The sequence below is a fragment of the Gobio gobio genome (genome assembly GCF_949357685.1).
Source record: "Gobio gobio genome assembly, chromosome: 1".
Taxonomy (NCBI): Eukaryota; Metazoa; Chordata; class Actinopteri; order Cypriniformes; family Gobionidae; genus Gobio; species Gobio gobio.
This window is the reverse complement of record NC_137097.1, coordinates 79957172-79973338: the sequence shown is the minus strand read 5'-3', so window position 1 is coordinate 79973338 and position 16167 is coordinate 79957172. Positions and strand designations below refer to the sequence as shown.

Below are 16167 nucleotides of genomic sequence, written 5' to 3'. Positions count from 1 at the left end.
TTAGATTGAGACTCTGATATATTAAACACTATTTTGTTTCCAGCAGAGGGCGACGTTCTGTCCTGCTCTCCTCAGCCTGAAGGGTCAGAGGTCACACACGGGTTCACCGGTGAGAACGCACCCGAGGTCTCGGTGACCCCTGCGGCCGAAGGTCGTGACCTGCCGTCAGACATGATGGACCTGTTTGAGAGGCTGGACCTGCTGGGAGGGAGTCTCTCAGACCTGCAGGATCTGGACTTGACCAATCCCGAACCAGCCCTGTCAGAGAGTCCTGATGACATCACCGCTCCGCCGTCCAATCGCACGGAGCGCCCCGTCAGGAGTCTGGTGGAGTGGGTCAAAGGTCACCAGACTCACTGAGAGACACGATGAACAATCACAGTCAACTCATCTCATCTCAAACAGAAGGATCTGTTAGTGGGTGGGATATATTAGGCAGCAAGTGAACATTTTGTCCTCAGAGTTGATGTGTTAGAAGCAGGAAAAATGGGCAAGCGTATTAACGGAAGCGGATGAACAACCACAGACCTCTCAAACAGAAGTGATATGTTATTATGAAATAACAACCAACTCGTCTGTAACAGATTCAGTATTTCTATATTGCACTTGTAAAGGTATAAATCTGTGTCTGTTTTGGTAAATTAATAATTAATATATAATACATTTTAAGCTCCTTCTCTGTAAACATATCTTGAAGAAGAAAAAACACGAGTGTTGTAATAATAAATACCTGAACAAGTTAAATGTACAGTACAAACTTAATAAAGTATACAGACTACTGGTATATTCACACATAATAAATATATATATATATATATATATATATATATGTATATGATACATAAAGTGCTCATATGTGATGAGATTGTGTGTATTTATTTAATAATTTTCATATTCATTCGTCACGTGATCATGTGACTGACACGCGCTTTAGACGGTTCGAGGCGTTGTTGTGATGTCTGATGTATTAATTTATATTATATATTTCTGAGGTACTTGTGAGAGTGTTTGTCTCTTTAAGTCTCTGCCGTCTGTGGGAAATATGGCGGAAACGGGAGACTCTTCAGCTGCTGGTGAGTGAGAATAAACCTTTTGAATAAAATGATCCAGAAAGAGCGCGAGTTTATCTGATTACAGGTCGCGTGAAGCTTTCTGTGGGACAGTTAAAGGGACACAGACTCATTTGAATGAAAGTCATTTTAATGTCGTTCATTATGTCGTCCTATTAATAATGATCGTATTTGTCTCATTGAGAACTATAAACTGTAAAAGATCTAGCTTTTATTTACGTTCGTATGTGGAAGTCCTTGACAGAAATGTCATTTGAAATCCTTGAAAAAAAAATCGTTTTATTTATTTACTTAATTTATTATTTCTTTAATTTTTTATTAATCACGTGTATTTATTTAAATCATGTTCTATTTATTTTAAAGGCACAATATGTAAGATTTTTGGGTTAAAATATCCAAAAACCACTAGAACAATATTATTTTGTTGACTTGTGTAGTTTCCCAGATAGCACACATACGTCTGCAAGATGTCTGTTAAAGATCACTTAATCTGGAAAGCATCTGCTGTTTACAAACATCTGATAGACGTCTTTAAGATGTCAGTTTTTCATACATTGTAAATCATAAACATCTTAAAGACAATGTTTAAACGTCTATTTGACATCGGACAGGAAACGTCCATTAGACGTATTGCAGATGAGCAAACACTCTAAAAAATACGTCTTCCAGATGTTTTATATCTGATGTGTTTATTAGAAACTGTTTGGATCATTGATGGACATAAAACTGATCATCATTCTCCAGCTCAACAGAGTAATTCTGCGTTCACACCTAACACGAATTGAGCGTCAAATTCGCGTCTATCACGTCTAGTTGGACGCTTGAAAATTTTTAATCCACTCGCGAAATAGTGAAATAGACGCACGGTCGAGGCTAAATTCGCTTCTTGTGGGAGGGGCAAGTGCTAGGCGGTTGTCCGTTTGCAAGATGTCTGATGTTGATGGAGCATTCATCGAGAGAGTGAGCGCTCTGGATTTGCTCTAGAGAGCAGAACAGTGGCGTAGGGGTCAGCATCGCCGTACTCCGGTCCACCAGACCCTCCGGTACCCAGCTTGGCGAGTTTCACCACTGGATGACGGCCGTTTTCAGCGGTACTTCCGCCTGTCCCGCGTCCAGTTTGATGACCTGTTGTCCCACGCCGGAGCGAGGATCACCCTCCTGAAAACCAACTACAGGCGCTCTATCCAAGCAGGCTCCTGATTGGTTAACGTGGTGCGAACAGACGCCAAAGTTTAGATTTATCAACTTGGGCGTCAGACGCGAATTCGCTTCAAACGCGTGAATGTACAAAAAGCACCAAATAAAATCACTTGCGCGTAACCGCGCAAGACACTCAATTTGCCTCTTTTGCGCGGACTGGACACGCGAATGAGGTGAAATCACGCCACAGGACCTCCAAAAAGCTCTGCGTTTGTATTTGAATTACATTTATTTATGTTAAAGGGGTGGTTGCATGCGATTTCACTTGTTTAACTTTAGTTAGTGTGTAATGTTGCTGCTTGAGCATAAACAGTATCTGCAAAGTTATAGCGCTGAAAGTTCAATGCAAACGGAGATATTGTCTTTTAAAGTTATGGCAGTTTATTGCCTACAAAAACGGCCGGTTTGGACTACAACAAGCTTCTTCCCGAGTTGGTGACATCATAAACACCTGCTATTAACATTAACACTGCCCCCGCGAACACGCAACAAAGTGGACGAGGCCACGTCGCAGTCATTACGAAAGAGAGAGAGCTGTTGCAGAACTACAAACTACATTTGGCCATCTAAACAATCTAAGACCATTGCGTTTTTCGGAGGGTTTGGCTTCACAGAAGCAGGAAGCAAACGAGCCGTTCAAAGGACAATGGAGACAGCGGTGTGGAATAAAGGTAACATATAAGAAAAATACGGCGTTTAAAAAAAAAAGAAGTATTAAGACATGTTATACTGCGCCCCATAAACACAACCAAGCCTAGAAAAAAACCACGGAACCACCCCTTTAAATATTTACATAGCCTGACAAGCCACACCCACATCAAGATGTTGGGTCTGGAAACTCACCATTGACAGGGCTCAATCCGAGGGTCGGGATAAACGGTTGTCTTTCAAATTCCCTCTGCACGCAATTGGATAGCGCCATGAGCGCCACAACCAACCAGAGCGAAGAAGAAGCCGAGCTAACGTTAGTTGATAGACGTTCGCCGTATCCGGTAGGCAAAACTTTGAACACATCTTCTTTTCTTAAGAATGACTTCAGTGCCGTTTTTTGTTCTTTTCTCAAAGAAAAGCTTAACTCCAAGTCTTCCAGAGTCGCGGCAAAAACCGATTCAAAAGACCGCTGTTCGTCAGATTTGTTTACGAGTAGCACGCAGAACCTCCGCAACTCTGCCGTGACGTGCAGTCATTATGTTAAGCCCGCCCACCGACTCTACACACGCTGTGATTGGCCAGACCAGAGTTTGGTTTTTCCAGCCCTGAGGTCTACCGAGAGTTGCTAGACTACACTCGCAGCAAAATAAATGTTCTGCCGCTAGGGTGCATCTAGATTTCTAGGCTAGTCTTTACACTGTTTTTCTCCAAACTTTTCCCCGGACCCCAGTCTGAAAAACCTTGCTCATGATCTCATATAACGGTGTTGTCGCGTCTGTTGCTCTTAGACGGCTCCTCTGAGGTGCGAATGGTTCTGCTGGGTCAGACGGGATCAGGCAGGAGCTCGGCGGGAAACACCATCCTGGGCCGATCCGCGTTCTGGACGGACATCTCCGCCGTGTCCATCACCAGCCGCTGCCAGCGTGCAGGGGGCGTGGTGGATGGGCGGAGCCTGCGGGTGATTGACACCCCGGGGTTCTTCCACACCTGCATGAGCCCTGATGAGGTCCGAGTGGAGCTGAGCAGGTGTGTGGATCTGGCGGAGCCCGGGCCGCAGGTGTTCCTGCTGCTGCTGCGGGCCGGACGGATGACGCACGAGGGCAGCGCCGCTCTCGACTGGATCCGTGCCGCGTTCGGGCCGCAGGCGCTCCGGTTCACCATTGTTCTGATCACGTGGGGCGACGCGCTCGGGCCAAAACCTGCCGAGGACTTCCTGAAGGAGAGCACTGAATTATGGGAGTTTGTGTGCGAGTGTGCGGGCGGCTTCCACGTGTTTGATAACACTAAAGGTATTCCACCGCATACATTTGCATAATTAATTTATCGCTAACAACTAATTGAACAGTTACCATAAATATATCCAACTTTATTCACAGTATTACTCACGTAAAGCGATATACTATGCAAATCTCAACTGCTTGATTGTTTATATAGTTCCTAAATATAACTATATTATCGTACAGATCTTTATATAAAGTTGGATATTTAATCACAAGGTCATCAGTATTCACAGCCTTTGCCATGACACTCATTGAGCTCAGGTGCTCCTGTTTCCACTGATCATCCTTGAGATGTTTCTACCATAGATATCCATAATAAAGGCTAGATGTCTTACGGCGGAGTCTCTAACGTCATCAGTGGCGGCCATCTTGTCACAGGCAGGGCTCTGTGGCTCCTGATCTGAACACAAGTACTCTTATCTCGCTGAAATCTCGACGGATTTACAAATGTGGCTATAATTCCGGATGCTTGAACAAATGCAGTATGCAGTGTCTTAACTACATCTCTGACGTTCAAAACAAACCAAACAGTTTGAAAATCGGTAGAAAATTTAGCAAGTTATGGTTATTTAAAAAGTACACGCAGCATTAAAACACAATGTTACGAGTGAGCGAGCTGACTGTGACAAGATGGCCGCCAGGAGCGGACGTCGACCTCTATTGGCCAGCAGTGCGGACGAGACATCTAGCCTTTATTATGGATATCTATGGTTTCTACAGCTTGACTGGAGTCCACCTGTGGTAACTTCAGCTGATTGGACAATGATTTGGAAAGGCACACACCTGTCTATATAAGGTCCCACAGTTAACAGAGCATGAGCATAAACCAAGCCATGATGCCCCAGGAATTGTCTGTAGACTCAGAGACAGGATTGTATGGAGGCTCAGATCTGGGGAAGGGCATAGCAACATTTCTGCAGCTGAAGGTCCCAGTGAGCTCAGTGGCCTCCATCATCCGTACATGAAGACGTTTGGAACCACCAGGACTCTTCCCAGAGCTGAGTGATTGGGGAGAAGGGCCTTAGTCAGGGAGGTGACCAAGAACCCGATGGTCACTCTGACAGAGCTCCAGCGTTTCTCTGTGGAGAGAGGAGAACCTTCCAGAAGAACAGCCATCTCTGCAGCTCTCCACCTATCAGGCCTGTGTGGAGGAGTGGCCAGACGGAAGACACTCCTCAGTAAAAGGCACATGACAGCCCGTCTGGAGTTTGCCAAATGGTTTTTTTCCCAAAAATTCAATTTTTTCCGTTTTAATTTTTTTGACTCCATTTTAATGGTTAAATCAAATTTTTAGTAATCAAAAAGCATGTCAAATTAATTGAAACTTAAACAGTTTAACAACAATTTATTAAAAGTTTAACAAAAAATGACATGTTTAGGGCCCTATGAATTTTTTTTCCCCATCCAATTCCATTTATTAATTTTTAAATCAATTTCTGTTTTCTGAATTCCATTTTTTTATTGTTTAATTAAATGTTAATAATCAAAAATCAAGTCTAATTCATAAAATTCACCAAAAATATTTGAATATAGATATTTGTTGTGTATTTTCTGGTAATCAAATGAAGACTGAAGACATAAAACATAATTTTAATTTAACATGTAATCATATGAAATTAAAACTTTGTTGTCAAGCAACGTGCTGCACAATGTCGCTGTTAAAATTAAAACATGAAATAATTTTTTTTATTATTCCTTAAATAATTTTATTATTATTAGTGTTAGTATTATTATTAAATTGAGACGTGTCTAAATTATACTGTACAACAGTAATATATTTCTGTCAAGTTAAACCAAACTTTTATTTTGACGGGTTGCCATGAAGACCTTTGAGTTTCTGTGTGTTTGAGATATGATAGTTTTTTTCTCAAATGAAAGGGTAAAATGCTCATGAGAGCGGCCATGGAGATGAAGTTCATGTCCTCATATAGTAAGCGCACGCGCACGTGTGTGTGTGTGTGTGTGTGTGTTTGTTTGTTTGTTTGTTTGTTTGTTTGTGAGTGAAACCACGCATCTGACACATTCCGTGAAATTCCGTGTTATAAGGGTTGGGTACCGCTCACAATTTAACTGGTATCGGTACCAGTACCCAACGGTACCTTTTTTCGGTACTTTAGGGATGTTTACATCTGTAAAAGAGGTAATCTAGTAGGGCTAGTTCATCTAGGGTTTCAGGCAATAAACAGGATGGTGTATCGGTCAGAATACAGGAATAAAGACGAGGAGATATTCTTTCTTCTTTAGATTGTATTGGACTTCAGCAGTGCTCATCAGAACATTCCAATATCCAGTATTGTCATTATAGTTTTCCGTCATTAACTCAACGCATGAACATTGGAAGCTGGATTGTTCAGTAGGGACTAAGGAAGCTGCACAGCACAGATACGTAGGCTAAATGATGTCGTTAAACTTGAACTCGTTTCCATACCCGCTATATCTGACGCTAACCACACATTTCTCTTCCGTCACCACAGAATAAGAGTCTTAAAGGGGAAGGCACCCTGAAATGTCAGAGCCTTTTATACAGCCGCCCCCAAATGTGCAAGCACATTTGCTCCCTTTAAAAGGCTTATCAGTCAGGCTGTGAGGGGCTCACAGAGGCATCGTCCATCCCCGACGGGAGAGCTGGCAACATCACCAACCGAGCTACCGGTCGGGTGTACACATGTCCTTTGATGTCCACATCGGCAGATCTAATGCGTCCATCGTCGCTGCGGTGACTCTTGATTACATGCCCAATGGGCCACAAGGCTCGAGGTAGCTGCGGGTCCACCAGCATGACAACAGCCTTTTCCAGTAGTTCAGGGGAAGAGGAGTGCCATTTCTGTCTAGTTTGCAGCCCAGGGAGATATTCCCTGATGAATCTGGACCAGAACTGATCAGCGAGAACCTGTGAATGCCTCCAGCGTCTACGGCTCAGGAGCTCCGTCTCAGGATAAACCACTTGGGGAAGAGATCCATCAGGCCGCCCCATAAGCAGACTATTGGGTGTCACGGGGTCGATATCCGCGATGTCGGCAGATACGTAACCCAATGGTTTGGAATTGAGAATTGCCTCAACTTCCAGGAGAACGGTAAGCAGGACGTCCTCATGAACAGGTTGGGCCCCCACACAGGTGTAAAGTGCAGACTTGACAGAGCGGACCTCTCTTTCCCACACTCCACCGAAGTGGGGAGCTGCGGGAGGGTTGAACTGGAACTTAATCCTCTGTCGCGCGAGTTGTTTCTGCAAGGTTGGCTCCATACTGGCAAAAGCCTCTCTTATTTCCCGTTCTCCTCCTTTAAAATTGGTTCCCTGATCTGACAACAACTCTGCAGGTGTCCCCCTTCTGGCGATGAACCGTCTCAGGGCCATCAAATAAGCATCCGCATCCATATTTCTGAGGAGATCCAAGTGTACCGCCCTGGTTGTTAAACACTTAAATATTATCCCCCAGCGTTTCTCCTGACGTCTGCCTATCTTCACTAACATGGGCCCAAAACAATCCACGCCAGTGGAGTGGAAGGCTGGTTTGTGTAATCGGAGACGAGCAACGGGAAGGTCCGCCATTCGGGGAATGGAGGGTTGAGCTCTCCAACGCTGACAATCGGCACAAGAATGCTGGTGTCTGCGAATTGCCTCCCTCCCACGGATTATCCAGAATGACCGCCGCATCTCCGCAAAGACTCGCTCTGGACCAGGATGATGCAGGTCGCTATCATACTTTTGAATAAGCAAGCGTGTAAAGGGGTGTGAGGCATCCAAAACCACAGGGTGCAATGTCAAGTCGTCTTGACCTTCCAAACGTCGCAGCCGACCTCCTACTCTTATAAGGTCCGTGGATTTGTCCAACTCTGGAGCCAAGGTGAGTAACCGACTCCCATGTGCGACAGGCTTCCCTACTGCAAGGAGTTTGTAGTCCTCTGGGAAAGACTGTTGTTGGGCTCGCTGGAGAACTATCATCTCCGCCTTTTGGTACTCTTCAGCACTCGGTGGGAAACTAGAAGGGGTTTGTCCTAGGATTTCTTGAGCAGTGGCATCTATGAGCTCCTGCCAGTTTCGGTACAGCTTGTCATCCCTGCTGATTGACATTGGTGAGGTAATCGTTACTCCACAGAAGGTGGTCTTCCGGAGTTCCGCTTTATCCTCAAATGGTTCGGTGCTGGGTCTTTCTGGCCAAATAGCTGGGTTCTGGAGAAGGAAGGGAGGTCCTTGAGACCATCGGTTGGGATCTATTAAGGCCTCCAGGGTCTTCCCTCTCGTCAGATCGTCAGCAGGATTATTTGCAGAGTCCACGTAGCGCCAAGTGCACTTCTCCGTTAACTCCTGGATCTCAGCTATTCTGGCGCCCACGAAGACCTTGTATCGACAAGACTGAGAGTGTAGCCAGGTCAGTACAGTAGTGGAGTCGGACCACATCACAGTTCGAGCCACTGTCAAAGTAAGTTCCCTCTCGAGAACGCGAGCCAGCTGTGCTGCAACCAGAGCTCCGCAAAGCTCCAGGCGTGGGATAGAATGCAGACGTCTTGGAGCTACTCGTGAACGAGCAAGGATAAAAGACAGGTGGACCTGTCCTTCCTTGTCTTCGGTTCTCATGTAGGCTACGGCTCCATATGCTTGCTCAGAGGCGTCTGCAAAGATGTGCACCTCACGTGTGGCACCCGCAAGGTTAACGTCCGCCGGAACATATGCACGTGGGAATGTAAGTAGAGGTAAGGACTCAAGTTCAGCCTCCCAGCTGAACCAGGCCTGCAGGAGGTCGGCGGGTAAGTTCGAGTCATCCCATCCTCGCTTCTTATCCCACAGCTGCCTGATGATGAGCTTTGCTCGGGTGGAGAAAGGTAACATATAACCCAGGGGATCATATTGTGTAGCTAGAACTCTGTAGATGTTCCTCAAGGTTGGTTCCTCGTAGGACACAGGCCTATGTTTGTAGCCCAAGGAGTCGGTTGCCCAATTCCAGCTGAGACCAAGTGTTGACTCGAGAGGGTTGGACTTATCCTGTGCCAGCCACAGGTCCAGGCTTTCCGATCTGGCCTCTTGAGGCAAGTGACGCAGGACGCTTGGATCGTTGCAAGCCCATTGGCGCAACTCAAAACCTGCAGATATCAGAAGATCCCTGAGTCGATCAACAAGTCGTTTGGCCTCACCCGATGTACCCATGCTCTGCAGGCAATTATCCACATAAAAGCAGTTCTCAACCGAGAATTTCAGGTCATCGTCAGGCCCGCAGTGGTCAACAACATGGCGCTGTAAGGCATATGTCGCACAGCACGGGCTACAGGTTGCGCCGAAAGGCAAAACTTGCCACTCAAATGTTCTTGGGGGCTCTTCCACCTTCAGGTCCCGCCACAGGAACCTTAGAAGGCGGCGATCTTCAGGGATGAGGCGGACTTGATGGAACATCCCCTTGATGTCTCCACTAACCGCGATGGGGTGTTCACGAAATCTCAGTAAAACTCCCAGCAAAGGGGCACCAAGAGTAGGGCCCGGTAACAGGTACTGGTTCAGGGTCTGCCCAAGGTACTGGTGAGAGCAGTTAAAGACCAGGCGGGGTTTCCCGTTGTGGCTGACGAGATGATGTGAGATATACCATCCTTCTTTGGTTGAGGTATCCTCAGTGATTTCCCTCACAGCACCTGCTTCAATGAGCTTCTGCATTTCCTTCCTGTATGCATCCGCCAGCCTGGGGTCCTTTAAGAGTCGCTTCTCAGTACTACGTAACATGGGCATAACTGCCTCCTTTGGCGAGTGCAATGGTGGCATGCTTGCCTGTCGCAGCAATGGTGTGGCGTACCTAAGAATTCCATCCACATTAGTACGGACAGTCTTGGATTCAAGCAATGCTACAGCCTGTTGATCCTGCTTTGACCGAGTCACCTCTCTTTCTGGTCGGTAAGGTACAGTGTCTACTTGCCAGAGCCTCTCAACATGCTTGTAAAGCTCATCCATTGATGGCGCATATGAAGTATACAGGCACTGTGCAGGTTGGATAGGCCGCCCCATGAATGGGGTGGGGCCCTGAAGAGTCCACCCAAGCCGGGTGCGGACTGCGGCTGGGCCACCTGATGGACCAAGTCTGACTGGCTCAACAGGTGTTATCAGCTGAGGGTTATCAGATCCTACAAGGAGTGTTGGCTGAGCATCTCTTAAGGCAGGTAGGGGAATACCACTTAGGTATTTGTATTTTCTCTTCAGGCGGTCAATGGGGTAAGTATGCTGTGCTAGGCTGAGGCGGCCAGCTGTGAAGGCCCCCTTGATCTTATAGCTTATGTGAGGGTTCGCCACTGGTGAGACGCTGAAAGACACTGTGTGGCCATGGAGGATCTGGATGTCCTGTCGGACTGTACGCAAAGGAAGCGCTTCGGGTTTGCCCTTTAGGCCAAGAAACTTAGCTGCTGCTGGCAACAACATGGTCCTCTCTGACCCATCATCGAGGATCGCAAAGGTGTCCAGCGTCCGATCTCCATAATGTACAAGCACCGGGACGACCTTCAACATGACTCGATTCCCGGCTCCAGGTCTGTCCAGGTAGAGCGAATCAGCCGCAGAGCTAGTTAAGCAGCTCTCTTCTTTAGCAGCTACATCTTTATTGCCCCTCTCTGCTCTTGTATTTATCTCGTGAAGAGCCAGTAGGTGCTTTCCCTGACAGATGTTGCAAGGTTTCTTCAATGTGCACTGAGCAGCTTGATGAGTTCGTGCGCAGCGCCAGCACCGTTTGTTAACCCGGATCCATTCCCTAAGCTGGTCTCTAGAGAGTTTGGTGACAGCACTGCATTGACTAAGATAATGTTCAGTACTCTCACAGTAGGCACAGTAGGCTTTACTCTTGGCTCCTCGGTTAGTTGAACTCTCTTTAAGATACGAAGAAGCTGTCTCTGCCGACTCACCAGCTCCATGAAGGACAGTCACCGTCTGTCTACCAGGACGACCATCAGTCTTCATGTTCTGCCTTTCCTTTATGCTGCGTCCAGTAGCCTGACTGTCGAAGCCCTGACACCATGATTCATAGCGGAGCCATTCTGACAAATCATGTAAAGTGTGGGTCGCCCCTAACTGCTTGAACTGATGTCGACGGAAATCAGCTCGCTGCTCCGGAGGGAGCTTACTCAGCAGACGAGCAACATGTGATCCGCAGTTGAGTTCGATTTCCCCTTCAGGTCCCAGAGTCTGCAATAAACCCACTAAAGATTGTATCTGGAGAGAGAATTTCTGGAATGCCATAGTATCACCTCGCCTCACCTCGGGAGTCTCCAGGACGTTCGCTATCTTCTTTAAGGCAAGTTGATGAGGCTGCCCGAATTTGTCATGGAGGGCTGACATAGTGTCACTATAAGGGGTGGGTGAGTTTAGATAAGCATCAGCTATCAGCTTGGCTTCCTCCAGCTTTAAATGATCTACAAGTATCTGATACTTGAAGAGTTCTGTAGCCGTGGATGGGAGTAGGTTTTCTAAAGCTATGCGAAGCCGTGCGAACTCACTGGGATCCGGGTGAATGAACCTTGGGATTGTGGGTTGAGGCCCTCGATACACTTGTTCATTCCCCAGCGGCTGCATAAACGGGTTAGATGGCGGCATACCATGTACCGCTCCGTATCTGGCCTCTAAGGGATGGTAGGCACGGGCAGGTGCCGATTTCATTACAGGTGCATGAGCTGGGGCAGGGTGTGTGAGCAACTGAGAGGGCCGTTTAGAGTGGTATGATGATATCCCTCTATCAGAAGCAGGAGCGGGGTACTGAGGATGCAGTGGAGGCTTACAAGGCATACACACTCTACCTCCGGGGGAAAGGTCGAGCTGGTTACGGTCTAGCCCTTGTTCTTCGACCCTGAGATTGCACATGCCTCCCGTCAGGTTCTCATCAGGTTCAGGCCAGGGTGGAGGATCAGGCCAGTCCTCATCCTCCATTTCCTTCGAGTGTGCTGCATCAGTGAAACTTCTTGAGGCCACAGCACCGGCCTGTGGAGATGTGGGGTTGCTGTAGTTTGCGGCTGGACTATTAACTTGGGCCAGGTTTTCCCTCAGCGAGCGGGCTACTTCCAACAGCTCTTTCATCTCATGCCGTGCTTCATTGAGTTCCTTTATGCCAGTCTGGAAGGCCTGTTGTGTTTGGAGCAGCTTAATATTCTCCTCCCGAATAGCTCTAATTTCCTCCGAGAAACGAGAATCCAGATATGGGCTCTGATGGGATGAGGGTGTTCGCGCAGGCTGAATAAACCCATCCAAATCTCTCCTCTGGCCGTGGTCTGAGACTAACTGATAAATCTCAGGGTGAGCAGCATTCCCAGGGAAACCCCCAGAGTGAGAGTGGGCTGTCTGGAAAGGGGTCATCTGGTCTGGACCCTCCCGAGTGGGGAACACCCTCCTATCCAATGCAGGGGATGACAGATCCCATTTTAACTGATCTCTTTGACTATATCCCATATAGTCCACTTCGAAGTCCTGAAGTCTGACAGGTCGACGTATTTGACGTTTAGGTCTCACATCAGGATACATCTCTTCATCTGCCTCCATCCTGAATACTGTATCCGGCTCGAAGGACCAATGTAAAAGAGGTAATCTAGTAGGGCTAGTTCATCTAGGGTTTCAGGCAATAAACAGGATGGTGTATCGGTCAGAATACAGGAATAAAGACGAGGAGATATTCTTTCTTCTTTAGATTGTATTGGACTTCAGCAGTGCTCATCAGAACATTCCAATATCCAGTATTGTCATTATAGTTTTCCGTCATTAACTCAACGCATGAACATTGGAAGCTGGATTGTTCAGTAGGGACTAAGGAAGCTGCACAGCACAGATACGTAGGCTAAATGATGTCGTTAAACTTGAACTCGTTTCCATACCCGCTATATCTGACGCTAACCACACATTTCTCTTCCGTCACCACAGAATAAGAGTCTTAAAGGGGAAGGCACCCTGAAATGTCAGAGCCTTTTATACAACATCAATAACTGTAAAGAAAAGTAATTTATATAATTGTTATTGACATAATGCCAGAGCTGCCCTGCTCTCTGTCTGCCATCGTCTGTGATGTTTTTATACTGTTATATTTACTAGTAAATAGTAGGCTAGGTACTTAATTTGATTCATAAAAACAACCATTTTATTTTTTTTATTTTTTATTTCATTTCTATGAAAATATTTCCCACAAATTATGTGTTGAGTATTTTCTGGTAATCAAATGAAGACATAAGACATTACTTTAATTTATCTTTTAATTTAAGTAAAAAAAAAAATTGTCAAACAAAGTGCTGCACAACTAAGCTTTATACGGTTAAAATTAAAATATTAAAAAAGAAACATTTAAATATATTACTTAAAAAATAAAGTTTTGATTATCATTATTACATTAGTGTTAGTATTCTTATTACATTGAGAAGTATCTAAATTCTACTGTACAACAGTAATTTATTTGTCAAGATAAACCGACTTTTTTTTGACGGGTTGCCGTGAAGACCTTTGAGTTTCTGTGTGTTTATGATATGACAGTAGTTTTTCTCAAATGAAACGGTGAAATGCTCATGAAGTGACTCTCAGTGGCTCTGGAGATGACGTTCATGTCCTCATATGAGACATCAGAGATGAAAACATGCAACCGTCATAGTGATAGTGAGCGCGATGGTGAGTGTGTGTGTGTGGTAAACCGCACTTCTACGGCATTCATTCGCACAGAGACACGCAGGATTCGTATTTAAATAGTCTTTTTGCGGTTTAATATTCACAGACACTAGTCTATATCACCAGATGCGTTCTCAGGTACCGGAATTTGGTACCGATTGATTTAATGTGAATCGGTACTCGGTAGTACCGACGTAATTCGGTCGGTGCCCTTAAAAGTACAGAGTTCGGTACCCAACCCTACACATTATACAGTAAATTCTGGAGGAAGTCAGCCCCCACTCATCTCCTGGTCAATCCCATCCCTGCAGTGAAGCATGGTGGGGGCAGCATCATGATGTGGGGGTGTGTTTCAGCCGCAGGAACTGGGAGACTAGTCAGGATCCAGGGAAAGATGAATCCTTGATGAAGACCTGCTCCAGAGCGCTCTGGACCTCAGACTGGGCCGAAGGTTCATCTTCCAACAGGACAACGGGCCAAGATAACAAAGGAGTGGCTATGGGACGACTCTGTGAATGTCCTTGAGTGGCCCAGCCAGAGCCCAGACCCGATTGAACATCTCTGGAGAGATCTGAACATGGCTGACGCTCCTCATCCAACCTGATGGAGCTTGAGAGATCCTGAAAGAAGGATGGGAGAAACCGCCCAAACATAGCTTTAGCATCAAACTCAAAAATTGCTGTGATTGGTGCCAAAGGAGCTTCAACAAAGAGTTGAGCAAAGGCTGTGAATACTGATGGTATCTCACACCTCACTATATAAAGTTAGGACATATAACTGTTTATATTGTCATGAATATTAGGCCAGCATAAAGATATAACATCATGATTGAAAAGTGCTATATAAAAAAATCTGACCTTACTAAAGGTCACGAGGAGAGGTCGCAGGTCACCGAGCTGCTGAAGAAGACCGATCTGCTGGGTCAGCGTAACGCAGGAGCACATTACACCGGAGACATGCTGATGCGGGCCGAGAGCGCCCTACGCCACATGCAGCAGGGGATTCTGGGAGACGAGCGGGGGGAGGAGGATGAAGAGGTGAAGAAGAGGGCGGAGCCTCTGTTCTGGTACGAGCTGCTCAGCGCTGTGGGGCGTGGCGCGGTGGAAGCGTCCGGCGTGATGGAGAAAGGCAAGGGCAAAGGGATGAAGGTCAAAGCCGTGCAGAGGGCGGCGGCCATCGCCTCCACGCCGCTGTCAATCACAACCGCCGCTAAAGTGATGGGCGGAGCTGTGAGAGAGGGAACTAAAGTGCTCTACAAACACAAGAAGACTCTACTGCACTAACACACACACACACACACACTATATATTTGTTTCTTCGGCCCCACTTTATATTAGGTGGCCTTAAGTGCTACGTACTTACAACAACAAAAAAGTATAATGTACTTACTGTGTTTAAATTGTACTGCAAAACACTTGCTGAAATTGAGGTGGGATACGGGTAGAGTTAGGGACAGGTGTGGTGGTGTGGGTAAGTTTAAGGGTAAAGTTAGGGACAGGTGTGGTGGTGTGGGTAAGTTTAAGGGTAGGGTTAGGGACAGGTGTGGTGGTGTGGGTAAGTTTAAGGGTAGGGTTAGGGACAGGTGTGGTGGTATGGGTAAGTTTAAGGGTAGGGTTAGTGACAGGTGTGGTGGTGTGGGTAAGTTTAAGGGTAGGGTTAGGGACAGGTGTGGTGGTAAGGGTAAGTTTAAGGGTAGGGTTAGGGACAGGTGTGGTGGTATGGGTAAGTTTAAGGGTAGGGTTAGGGACAGGTGTGCTGGTATGGGTAAGTTTAAGGGTAGAGTTAGTGACAGGTGTGGTGGTGTGGGTAAGTTTAAGGGTAGGGTTAGGGACAGGTGTGGTGGTATGGGTCAGTTTAAGGGTAGGGTTAGGGACAGGTGTGGTGGTGTGGGTAAGTTTAAGGGTAGGGTTAGGGACAGGTGTGGTGGTATGGGTAAGTTTAAGGGTAGGGTTAGGGACGCCGTGGTGGTGTGGGTAAGTTTAAGGGTAGGGTTAGGGACAGGTGTGCTGGTATGGGTAAGTTTAAGGGTAGGGTTAGGGACAGGTGTGCTGGTATGGGTAAGTTTAAGGGTAGGGTTAGGGACAGGTGTGCTGGTATGGGTAAGTTTAAGGGTAGGGTTAGGGACAGGTGTGGGGGTGTGGGTGAGTTTAAGAGTAGGGTTAGGGACAGGTGTCGTGGTATGGGTATGTTTAAGGGTAGGGTTAGGGGCAGGTGTGGTGGTGTGGGTAAGTTTAAGGGTAGAGTTAGGGACAGGTATGGTGGTATGGGTAAGTTTAAGGGTAGGGTTAGGGACAGGTGTGGGGGTGTGGGTAAGTTTAAGGGTAGGGTTAGGGACAGGTGTGGTGGTAAGGGTAAGTTTAAGGGTAGG

At 46.6% G+C, this 16167-nt stretch overlaps 2 protein-coding genes across 3 annotated transcripts in view; both read left to right on the top strand.

Annotated features, from left to right (window-relative positions):
- Positions 1-793, top strand: part of LOC307142087 (ankyrin repeat and fibronectin type-III domain-containing protein 1) — a 35922-nt gene extending 35129 nt beyond the window's left edge. Inside the window, exon 18 of one of the 2 annotated variants that reach the window (XM_079842615.1) lies at positions 47-793. In XM_079842615.1, the coding sequence (XP_079698741.1) occupies positions 47-360 (314 nt within the window). In that variant the 3' untranslated portion in view covers positions 361-793. Of the gene's footprint in view, positions 1-43 lie in introns of both variants that reach the window. The other variant, XM_079842614.1, reaches the window with a different exon arrangement.
- Positions 794-1042: 249 nt separating this feature from the next.
- On the top strand, positions 1043-15274 carry LOC307123376 (GTPase IMAP family member 9; the record flags this gene model as incomplete). The annotated part of the gene is made up of 3 exons (XM_079811900.1): positions 1043-1073; positions 3710-4210; positions 14667-15274. The coding sequence occupies 3 exons, from the start codon at positions 1043-1045 to the stop codon at positions 15080-15082; spliced, it is 948 nt and encodes a 315-aa protein (XP_079668026.1). The 3' UTR covers positions 15083-15274.
- Positions 15275-16167: the final 893 nt, after the last annotated feature.